General features: G+C 44.4%; 1 protein-coding gene across 1 annotated transcript in view; it reads left to right on the top strand.

Annotated features, from left to right (window-relative positions):
• The window catches only part of cdh23 (cadherin-related 23), a 967,008-nt gene that overhangs the window by 473,107 nt on the left and 481,805 nt on the right, over window positions 1-12,096 (top strand). Inside the window, exons 18-20 of the mRNA XM_072583543.1 lie at window positions 2,143-2,215; window positions 2,878-2,994; window positions 5,438-5,550. Of these exons, the coding sequence (XP_072439644.1) occupies window positions 2,143-2,215; window positions 2,878-2,994; window positions 5,438-5,550 (303 nt within the window). The remainder of the gene's footprint in view (window positions 1-2,142; window positions 2,216-2,877; window positions 2,995-5,437; window positions 5,551-12,096) is intronic.

Below are 12,096 nucleotides of genomic sequence, written 5' to 3'. Positions count from 1 at the left end.
AAATTACTGGGGAATCTCAGCAGGTCTGGCAGCACCTGTAGAGAGAGAGAGAGAGAGACAGAGTTTTGTACTTTGAGTCTTGTGACCTTTCTTTAGAACTGTTAGAAATCCATTTCTGGTTTTATTGTTTCTTCTGTTTTTTCTGCTGTATCCATACTTCAGAGCAAGTCTCAGATTCTGTGCGTCATTTTGCTCGACTTCTAACTTTATATAGAAGGTAGTTAGGATCTCCGTATAGTCTGAAAGGTCAAAATAACAACTTTACCCTATGCAGCTGCACACAGATAGCAGAATGTTTCACCAGCAGAGTGATACTAAGGAGCAGCGACATTGTTACACGACCAAATCTTCACTGCGATTTCTCCAACACCTCACAGATGACAGTGGCATTGCACAGTCAGTTGGTCTGTGGTTGTTGGTTGGTGGGAAAGGTTAGCCCTGAGGAGGAGTAGGTCATCTAGCCTCTCGGGCCTGAATGTCGAACATTTACCTGATCATGGATAATCAGATGATATCCTAAAGATGCCACCCAATTATTAGTGCGTGGTACTCCTTGAGGGCTCTGTGCACCACTATTCACGTTTAGTGAACAGGACCGAATGAACATCATGAGTTTCATGCTAATTGTTTCGGGAGCACCATTTCTGTTAGATATTCATCAGATGTAACTTATTTTTAGTATTTACTTCAGTTTAATTTATTCCAGGGCTCCATACTATAAAAATCCACATGTTAAACAGACGGGCTATAAAGATGAAAACTTCCTGCCATCTGAGACACATGAGTCTTTATTTTATTTATTTATCTGTCCATGTACTTATTTATTTCATTATTTATTCATTTCACTCTGGTTTGTGAGGGAAATAAACAAAATCATCTGCATTCAGTGCAAGGGAAAGGAAGTGGTTTATAGCCCAGGACCCAATCCAGAACGTGTTATTTGTGATGCTGTGGTAGGCTCTTTCCCAAATTTAATTTGCATGGTCTTTCAGCAGAGATGTCTGCCTCTCATCTTTACCCCTGCAACTTTACCCCTGGTCACCCGCCACCTCCCCCACACACTCTTAAATATAGCTCGCTGAACAATTTCACATGGGATTCGCTTTACTGTTTTAAAAAAAAATCACTTCTTTCTCTGAAGAAAGTTTCCAGGATTCTCAAACTGATGAATTATTACTGCAGCTTCATATGTTGGGGGAGTGGTGGAGGCTGGTACAATTAAAACATTTAAAAGGCAGCTGGATGGGTATATGAATAAGAAGGGTTAAGAGGGATATAGGCCAAGTGCTGGCAAATGGAACTAGATTAGTTTAGGATATCTGGTCGGCATGGACACTGTGGACCATAGGGCCTGTTTCATATAACTCTATGCCATTGGTTCAAATCAGCTGGTAGATATCATGTTCAAGTAATAAATCCAGAATTGAAAGTTAATCTCAGTAATGGTGTCCATGAAACTATCATCAATTGTTGTAGAAACCCATCTGGTTCACTAATGTCCTTCAGGGCAAGAAATCTGCTGACATGTGACCCCAGTCCCACCCGGTAATGTGGTTGACTCTTAACTGCCCCCTAGGCAATTAGGGGTGGACAATAAATGCAGACTCTTCACTGCTCTGTGAAATGGCCTCTTAATTACTGAAGAGATTGGGAGGATGGTGGAAGATGGAGTTTATGCAGAAGATCAGCCCGTTCAGGCCTGAGAGGCCAAATAACCTCCTCTTCCTATTTTGCTTTAAACATGCTCATGTTTCATGGAGTCCCTACAGTGTGGAAACAGGCCCTTCGGCCCAGCAAGTCCACACCAACCCTCCCAAGAGCAACCCACTCAGACCCATCCACCCCATATTTGCCCCTAACCTATACATCTCTGAACACTACGGGCAATTTAGCATGGCCACATCACCAAACCTGCACATCTTTGTGACTGTGGAAGAAACCAGAGCACCCAGAGGGAACCCACACAGATGCGGGGACAATGTGCAAACTCCAGACAGTCGCCCAAGTTTGGAATTGAACCCGGGATCCTGGCACAGTAAGGCAGCAGTCCTAACCACTGAGCCACTGTGCCACTTGGGTTTGTTATGTATATGATCCCAAGTGAAGCTTGTGTAAATCCTTTTATATCTGTCTGTCTTTCAGGATGAAAACGATAACTCACCCACTTTTAGCCAGTCTTCCTACATCATCGCAATCCCCGAAAATATAATTGCAGGTGAGGCTGGGGTGGTGTTGGGGGAGAAATTGAAGAAACTGGGTCTGTCTTCCCTCCCGCTTTGAAGAAGGAGGGATGTTCTCATCAAAACTTATAAAATTATAACAGAGCATGACAGAGTGGATATATAAGTGTCCCCCCCAATCTGTGGGTGATATGTTCCAAGACCTACCACAGATAGTAGCGAATCCTATCATTTAAATGGGAAACTTACCTCCCCAGCAGCCCCCATTGGAATTATTTCTGGAATGTTCCATGCAATATTTTGGGGCCACGGTAAACGGCGGATAACTGAAATCGCGGAGGCCAAATCCGCAGATACGGGGGTTCCACTGTACTTTAAATTCTCTGCCTTTTTGTCCAAGAGCCAGGCCTGGGGAATATCTAATTTTTTTGAAATGAATGTTTTTCTGGTCATCACAATTGGGGCTGGGTCAGAGCTGGGTGAACACTGGTGGCATCTAAGTGTGACCCTGCCACACAAACAGCCAAGGAGCCAATTTTAAGAAGAGGGGGAGAAACGAAGTGGCTCACTGTGATGATCAGGCAGCATGTTGTGGGGCAGGTTTCATGGACCATCTGGTCCCTTGTGTCATTTCCATGTGTTTGTATAATTCCATTCTGCTTCTCCCTCTGTCTCTCTCTCCCTCTGTCCTTCTCAGGAGCCACAGTGTTGTTTGTATCTGCATCAGACTTGGACCAATCCCGGGAATATGGCCAGGAATCAATCATCTACTCCCTCGAGGGGTCGTCCCAGTTCCGGATCAACACCCGTTCAGGTAGTCGATCATCTTCCTGCATTGAAATAACCAACTTGTTCTCCCTTAGCCAAACAGTAAATCAAAGTCATGTTCAGTAAAATACTGATTTGACCAAGAAAACTGAACCGTGGAAGTACTAATGTGGTCACCAGAAGTGGCAATCTGAAAATCTCTCATTGTAAATAACTCATTCCTTCTCTAATATTTGTCATTTCTTTCAATGATTTAGATGTGTACTTAAGCGGTATGGTGAGTAAGTCTGCAGATGACATGAAAATTATAAGTATAGTGGACAGTGAGGAAGGTTACCTTAGAGTACAACGGGATCTTGATCAGATAGGCCAATGGGCTGAGGAGTGACAGATGGAGTTTAATTTAGATAAATGTGAGGTGTTCCTTTTTGGGAAAGCAAATCTTAGCAGGACTTATGCACTTAATGGTAAGGTCCTAGGGAGTGTTGCTGAACAAAAAGATCTTGGAGTGCAGGTTCATAGTTCCTTGAAAGTGGAGTCGCAAGTAGAAAGGATAGTGAAGAAGGCATCTGGTATGCTTTCCTTTATTGGTAAGAGCATTGCGTATTGGAGTTGGGAGGTCATGTTACGGCTGTACAGGACATTGGTTAGGCCACTTTTGGAATATTGCGTGCAATTCTGGTCTCCTTCCTATTGGAAGGATATTGTGAAACTTACATGGGTTCAGAAAAGATTTACAAGGATGAGTTGGAGGGTTTGAGCTATGGGCAGAGGCAGAATAAGCTTGGGGCAATTTTCTCTGCAGTGTTGGAGGCTGAGGGGTGACCTCCTAGAGGCTTCTCAAACTAGGAGGGCCATGGATAGGGAAAAAAGACAATATGTTTTCCCCGGGGTGGGGCAATCCAAAACTAGAGAGCATAGGTTTAAGGTGAGAGAGGAAAGATTTAAAAGGGATGTAAGGGGCAACTTTTTCACACAGAAGGTGGTGTGCGTGTGGAATGAGCTGCCAGAGGAAGTGGTAGAGGCTGGTACAATTACAGCATTTAAAAGGCATCTGGATGGGTCTATGAATAAAAAGGGTTTAGGGGATATGGGCCAAATACTGACAAATGGGACTAGATTAATTTCGGATATCTGATTGACATAAACAAGTTGGACCAAAGGGTCTGTTTCTATGCTATACAGGTCTCCAACTCTAATTCGCAAATTCTACTCCCTATCCAACTCAAAACAATTTTGATTAGTTTGGTGATAATGCTGTAATTCCACAAACAACTGATTGAAAGTGTGATGAGATGCTTCGATCCTTTCGCCCCGAACATGCAGTGTGTAGTCCCACTAACAAGTGGACACCCCCTGGTGCTTAACCAATGAACTTCTGGATGTAGGGTAAATGGCTTCACTACATTTTGGATATGCCAGAAGTCTTGAAGGCTGAGTAGTGGGGGATGAGTTCAACCTCGTCAAAAAGAAATTTCTGAGACAGATTTTGCCAAAGCTTGCACTCATCAGGATAATTTTCAAAAAGCCAAATTAAATGGGACCAAGATGAGGCTAAAACACATTTCAGCCATGAATTGGTGAATAGCAGAACACACTGGGCAGTGTCTCACCTGGAAGGACTGCCTGGAGTTCCATAAACTCTGTCCTCTCGCACAGTACCAATGTTGTTCACCTTTAATTAGGTATTTCTTGCAAATTGTCCTGATGCATGCCAACCAAAAAAGCTCAGACAAAATGCTGCTTTTCTTAGTAACACTCAAATGCTTAAAAGTAAAGATCAAAAAAGGAGGTTGGCCATCTCATTCTGATATAGGGTCGAAGAATTGACCTGAGTTCAGGGATTTTCCAGCTACCTTCAACATCAACAGCTGGAGCTGCATCAGCCTCAACATGTGCCTGTTTCCAGTGATTAAACATCAAGGTAATGGTTGTGTTAGACAGAGCCATGCCTTCGCTCTGTACTGCATCACCAGGTGCCAGGAACAGCTGCATGAAAAATGTAGCATAACCTGGGAATGGTGGGACTGGTCTGAGCTCGTCTTGTGTACAGCTTGATCAACAATAACGTGACAGTTGTGTTCCTCTGTGTCCTCGCGCTATAGAAAATCGTGCTGTCGGAAACCATTGTAGAAAATTGCTATACCCATTCAGTCGAAAGTTCGCGTTGTCCAAACAGCTTCCACAATCCGTCAGTCACATTACAGCCAACTCATGTTGACGAAATGCACGTTATACCAGAATGACCTGTACTTCAACATTTTTGGAGCACAATTGTCATTTCTAGGTTTAATTGTTATTGTTTTCCTTCTTGCTCAGCCCCTCTAGCGTTCTGTGACATTTGATCAGTTAAAGTTGAGATGTTTTCTCGGTCCATCTTATTTCTTTAACTCCTTTCCTAGGAAACAGTTTCAATACCTTTTGGAGTTAATGTCGTGATAGTTTTACTTCTGGTCCAGTGTTGTCACATTCTGTACACTTTCCTGTAGGAGAAATCACAACTACTTCGCTGCTGGACAGAGAAACCAAATTTGAATATATCCTGATTGTCCGAGCTGTAGATGGTGGAGTCGCAAACAATCAGAAAACTGGAATAGCCACTGTGAGTAATAAAGCAATATCTACTTGCTTGCAGCAAACAGGTTCCAGAAGGCAAACCCTCCGCCAGTATATTCTTTTTATCTTTGTTCTGTTATGAGATGTAAGTATCACTGCATGTGTGGCTCCTCCCTAATTGTCCCTGAACTGAGGTAGCTCACTAGGCCATTTCAGAGGACAGCTAAGGGTCAACCACATAGCTCTGCGTCTAGAGTCAGATATAAGACAGAACAATTAATCTGACAATCAAAACAGACAGTGCTGGAGAAACTCGGTAGGTCTGGCAGCATCTGTGGAGAGCAAAACAGAGCGAGTGTTTCTTAGGGGCAGCACTGTGGCTCAGTGGTTAGCACTGCTGCCTCACAGCACCAGGGTCCCAGGTTCAATTCCAACCTCGGGCGACTGCCTGTGTGGAGTTTGCACATTCTCCCTGTGTCTGCGTGGGTTTCCTCCGGGTGCTCCGGTTTCCTCCCACAGTCCAAAAATGTGCAGGTCAGGTGAATTGGCCATGCTAAATTGCCCGTAGTGTTAGGTGCATTAGTCAGAGGGAAATGGGTCTGGGTGGGTTACTCTTCAGAGGGTTGGTGTGGACTGGTTGGAATCTAATGTAATCTTGTCTGATATGATCCTCCTTCAGAGCCATTAACTCTGTATCTCTCTCCACAGCTGCTGCCAGACCTGCTGAGTTACTCCAGCACTTTGTTATTATTGCAGGGTTTACTGTTCAAGAAGGGATTGAGCAATTTTTTTAATTCATTCACAGGGTGAGTGTGTCACTGGCTAGGCCAGAATTTCTTGCCCATCTCTAATTACTCTGAGGGCAGTTAAAGTCAACCACATTGCCTTGGGTCTGGAGTCACATGTAGTCTGGTCCAGATAAGGATGGCAGTTTCCTTCCTAAAGGGCATTAGCGAACCAGACGGTGTTTTCCCCTGACAATCCACAATGGACTCATTGTCATCACTAAACTCTTAACTACAGACATTTTATTGAATTCAAATTCCACCATCTGCCTTGGCGGGATTCTAACCCAGGTCCCCAGAACATTACCTGGGTCTCTGTGTTAACAGTCCAGTGATAATGCCACTCGGCCATTGCCTCCCCCTGAATTAAACAACTCTTCATCCATTTCATGTTATTTGCTGTCAGACACTGGTAGGTGTGGTCATAAGAGTGCGGAAGATTTATGGCACACAGGTCTTTTGACCAAGTGACTCCATCTCTGTGTTTATGCTATGCGCAACTTTCTTCCATTTGTCCTCACCACACCCTCCTTTGGCTATTTTCTCAAGGCGGTTGGAGTATAAGAGTAGGGAAGTCTTGCTGCAGCTGTACAAGGTGCTGGGGAGACCAGATCTGGAGCACTGGGAGCAGTTTTAGTCCCCTTGTTTCAGGAAAGAAATCATTTCATTAAGAGGCAGTTTCAGGGAAGGTTCACTGGGATGATCCCCGGTTTGGAGGGATTATCTTATGAGCTAAAAAGGCTGGGACTGTGCTCAGAGGAGTTTAGAAGAATGAGAGATGATTTCATCGAAATATACAGGATTCTAAAGTGGCTTGACAGGGTAAATCTTAGAATCCCTACAGTGTGGAAGTAGACCTTTTGGCCCATCAAGTCCAAAGAGAATTCCACCCAGACCTATCCCATCACTGTAACCCTGAATTTGCCATGATTAACATTATGGGTATACATTATGGGTAATTTAGGATGGCCAGTTGACCTAGCCTGTATATCTTTAGACTGTGGGATGAAACTGGAGCACCCAGAGGAGATACGGGGAGAATGTGCAAACACCACACAGACAGTTGCCTGGGGGGGGCGGGGGGGGGGGGGGGGGTGGGGGGGGTGGGGGGGGGTGGGGGGGGGGGGGAGGGGGAGTTGTATCCAGGTCCCTGGTGCTATGAGGTAGCAGTGCTAATCACTGAGCCACTTTGCCACCCCAAATGCTGAGAGGATGTTTCCTGTCTAAAAACAGAGGGGAATGTCAGGGACCAGAGGACATCATCTCAATATAAAGGGGACACTGATTTCAGACTGAGGTGAGGAGGAATGGCCCGCTTTTTTATACACATAAATAGAAAGTGGACCATACCACCAGCACTTCACTGGAGGCTCACTGATAATGTTACCTTGTATGGTGACAAAACTGAGCCTTCCAGCTCAGCGAGCAAACTTACCTCCAGGTGAGGTGGATTTTTGATCAGTTGGGGAATCGAGGGTTATAGGGAAAGGAATGGAAAGTAGATGTGAGGAATGTCAGATCAGCCATGATCCTATGGAATTGTGGAGCAGGCTCAAGAGGTGGAATGTTCTACTCCTGTTCCTATTTCTTATGGTCTTCTTACGGTCAACATAATCTTCTATTTCCTTACCTCTCGAGGTCTTATCTAACCTGCCCTTAAATACATCTATACTACTGTCTTCACCACTTTCCATTCTCACTGCTCTCTGAGTGAAGAGATTTCTCTTGAATTCCATGTTGGACATTGTGATGACTGTTTTATACTGACAGCTTCTCATTTCATTCGAGAGTGTGGTGCTGGAAAAGCACAGTATGTCAGGCAGCATCCAAGGAGCAGGAAAATCGATGTTTCAGGCAAAAGCTCTTCATCAGGATTCCTGCTGCCTGACCTGCTGTGCTTTTCCAGAATCACATTCTCGACTCTAATCTCTAGCATCTGCAGTCCTCACTTTCACCCGCTTCTAATTTCATTCATCCTGCAAAACCCTCTCATGATTTTATAAAATCCTTCATAATTTTCCAGTCTCTCTCGAGTCAAGGGGCACAGCCGGTTCAACCATACCTGATGGACATATCCCCGGTATTATCCTTGTAATGTTTCACCAGTGCCTCAGTATCGTTTGTCTAATATGCCATTTCCAGTTGGCAGAATCCATTTAAGGTGCCTGGCTCTTGTACAGCTCCCTAACTGCAGCTTCACTGGAATGAGCAAGTGGCAATGTAACTACACATAAAAGGAAGTGCAGAAATTTTGTACATCTGAAGTAGAAAATACTGGAATGCCATAGCACAGTCAACATTTGAAGAAAGATTTGTTTTTCAGGTAGTGCGCGAGATTTGTCACTGTCTTGTCAGCTATCTCAAAGAACGTTTCTTGGCCAGTTCTACAAAGGAATCTGGTTTGATCTGTCTGTACTTCGTTCCAAAGTCTCCGTCAACCCTGAATGTTCGCAGCACAGACTGAAATGGTTCCCCCTGCAGTAGTGCTCTATAAAAATGGTTTCACTTGCACCACCACATCCTTGCACTCCCACAACCCTGTCCCTGTAACCCTGCAAGTAATTACTCCTCAGATTGCTATCCAATTCCCTTTGAAAGCCAAGATCAAATCAGCCTCCATTATCTCACAGATTGGAATATACCTTAAAGAGACGTGCTCATCATATCACCACTGTACCATAGCATGTGACTTGTTAAAAGTTATTAAAAGTCTCAGAGTCCATCTTAACTGGAGCCACTTGAAGCATGACATGCCAATGAAAGCATGCTACTGTTATGTTAGCTCAGACACTAATGTGCTGGTGATTGTAACCTATGTACACACGAGGAACTGTTTCATAGACATCTGTTCAATCCTTCAAAAACCACATGAACCATGTCGAGTTCTTATGCAAATCCCCTGCTGAATGCAAAAGGCCACACCACACTTCATCCACCACACTCTCAGGCAGCATATTACATTCCAGATTCTAACCATTCACTACATTAAAACAATTTCTTCCACTCTGCTGTGGCAAGTGCTCTTGAGGATTGTTGTAGCTCAGTGGTTAGCACTGCTGCTTCATAGTGCTAGGTACCTGGGTTCGATTCCACCTGTGGGTGATTGTATGGAGTTATGGAGTTATGCAGCATGGAAATAGATCCTTCAGTCTAACCAGTCCATGCCAAATATAATCCTAAACTAGTCCTGGCTGCTTGCTTTTGGCTCACAGCCCTCCAAACATTTCCTCTTCATGTATTTATTCAAATGTCTTTTAAACATTGTAATTGTAGCCACATCCACCACATCCTCAGGAAGTTCATTCAACACACAAACCACTCTCTGTGTAAATAATTTGCCCCTCATGTCTTTTATAAATCCCTCTCCTCTCACCTTAAAAATGTCCCCCCTAGTCTTGAAATCCTCCATCCTAGGGCAAGAGCACCTACCGTTAACTCTATCTATACCCTTCGTTATTTTACAAACATCTATAAGGTCGGCTCTCAACTTCAAGTTTGCACATTCTCCTTGTGTCCGCATGGGTTTCCTCCAGGTACTCCAGTTTCTTCCCACAGTCCACGGATGTGCAGGTTAGGGTGTATTGGCCATGGGAAATTCCTCATAGTGTCCACGGATGTGCAGGTTAGGGTGGATTGGCCTTGGGAAATTCCTCATAGTGTCCAGGGATGTGCAGGTTAGGGTGGATTGGCCTTGGGAAATTCCTCATAGTGTCCAGGGATGTGCAGGTTAGGAAATGCAGGGTTTTAGGGTAAGGAGGTTGCCTGGGTGGGCAGCACTTTGGAGGACCGGTGTGCATGCAATGGGCTGAATGGCCTGCTTCTACACTGTAATGATTCGATGACTCAATAAAATCCCCTCTCAGGTAAGTGACCCCAGCTGCTCTGAATCATCCATGTTACTGAGGTCCCTCATCCCTGGAACCACTCTTTCTCTGCGTCACTTCTGAAGCCTTCACTTGGCCAGGAGTGCACAGAATACTCCGGCTGAGGCCAATCTGCTGCTTTATGAAGGTTCACCATAACTTCCTTCTTGTTCTACTATGTGGCCCTCTTTATAAAGCCCACGATCTCATTAACCTTATTAACTGCTTTCTCAGTCTAAGCTGCCCGAAAGCAATATGCGCATATCAAACTGTCAGGTCACCCAGCTCCTGCACCCTATTTAGAATTGCTCCCTCTGTTTTATATTGCTTATTTTACAACAGTTCTTAGCTGACCATTTATTTTTAAATCAGAACAGAGCTGACTGCTCTAACTGGATCCATCACTACTCATGCATGTCTTGGCAGAGAAATTCTGCTTTCAAGCTCAAATCTTGCTGGAAGCTTATTTATTTGATCCATGTGTCCATAATCCCAACCTTTCAGGCCCTACTAAGTGCTTAGCTTGGAGCAACGTTACCTATTCATCTCAAAGTCTTACAAAATGCTGTCAAACAGTTCTTTCCATCACTTCCTTCCTCAAGGTTCGTCTCTGCTTTACAAAGAAACTTTTCCCAACTTTTTCTTGTTGATAAGGGGATTGTAAGTGTGCATCGTCTGCTACTAAATAATAAGTGCAGCTGAAAAACATTCCACTCGGATTAATATAAGTTTATTATCCAAACATAAGGGGCCTCACAGCGGCAGGGACCTAGGTTTGAATCCAGCCTCTGATATCTGTCTGTGTGGAGTTTGCACATTCTCCCCGTGTCTGCGTGGGTTTCCCCCGGGTGCTTCGGTTTGCTCCCACAGTCCAAAGATGTGCAGGTCAGGGGGATTGGCCATGCTACATTACCCATAGTGTCTGGGGTTATGTAGGCTAGGTGGGGAAGGAGTGGCTCTGGGTGAGATGCTCTTCAGAGGGTCCGTGTGAACTCGATGGGCCGAATGGCCTGCTTTCACACTGTAGGGATTGAGAATCGGGAGTAGACCATACAGCCCGAAAAGCTTGCTTTGCTGTTCAGTACTATCATGGCTGATTTCATCTTGGCCTCACCTCCACTTACCCATCCACTTCCCTTAACCCATAGCTCAATAGAAGTCTGTCTGTCTATCTCCCTCTTATTTTTTTCAGAATCCAGGCTCCACTATACACTAGGGGTACATAACCCTTTCAAAGTAATTCCTCTCATTTGTTTTAGATCTGCCACCCCTTAAAACAGTACAAAGTCTACCAGTGTGATTGTGGGATTTGAAACCCCGTTCCTTGAGCATTGAGCTCGATTACTGGCTCGGTGACATTGCTACTACACCACTGCCTTCCATCAAAGGCCCTCAAAAGCTTGCAAGCAGTTTTCTTTTTCCTGATGTGCGAGGGTATTCTGTTCTTGTTCACGATAACTGCAGCAGAAAGACCAGAACTGAAATTGACTAAACTTTGTTGTCACGGGAACCATTGTTGAGGATAGTGATAAACCATTTGAATCCAATCGGCTTCTGTCATTGTATTGTAGGAACTCTCCTGCAGTTTCTCTCTCCTGTCATGGATTGCTCTGCTTGAGAGATCTTCAGGGTTGATACAATCAGTCAGAGCCCGGGCATTACTTTGCTGTAAGGGCTACAGGAGGCTTTTGGCTTTCAAAGAGATAGCAATCACAAGGTCCTTTCAAGGGTGTTTTGTCTCGTTGGACAGATGTAGACCGATACACACACGCTCCTGAGAAACTAGAAGTCATTAACGAGAACAAAACCAGACATGTTGCTACTTTTAATATAATTAAAAAGAAGGAAAGTGTGCATCTTATTACGTCACCTTGAAGCATTTCATAGGAACATAGGAACAGGAGTAGGCCATTCATCCCCTCGAATCTGTTCACCATTCAATGT

The sequence above is a fragment of the Chiloscyllium punctatum genome, chromosome 13 (genome assembly GCF_047496795.1).
Source record: "Chiloscyllium punctatum isolate Juve2018m chromosome 13, sChiPun1.3, whole genome shotgun sequence".
Classification (NCBI taxonomy): Eukaryota; Metazoa; Chordata; class Chondrichthyes; order Orectolobiformes; family Hemiscylliidae; genus Chiloscyllium; species Chiloscyllium punctatum.
This window is presented reverse-complemented; position numbering and strand designations above follow the sequence as displayed.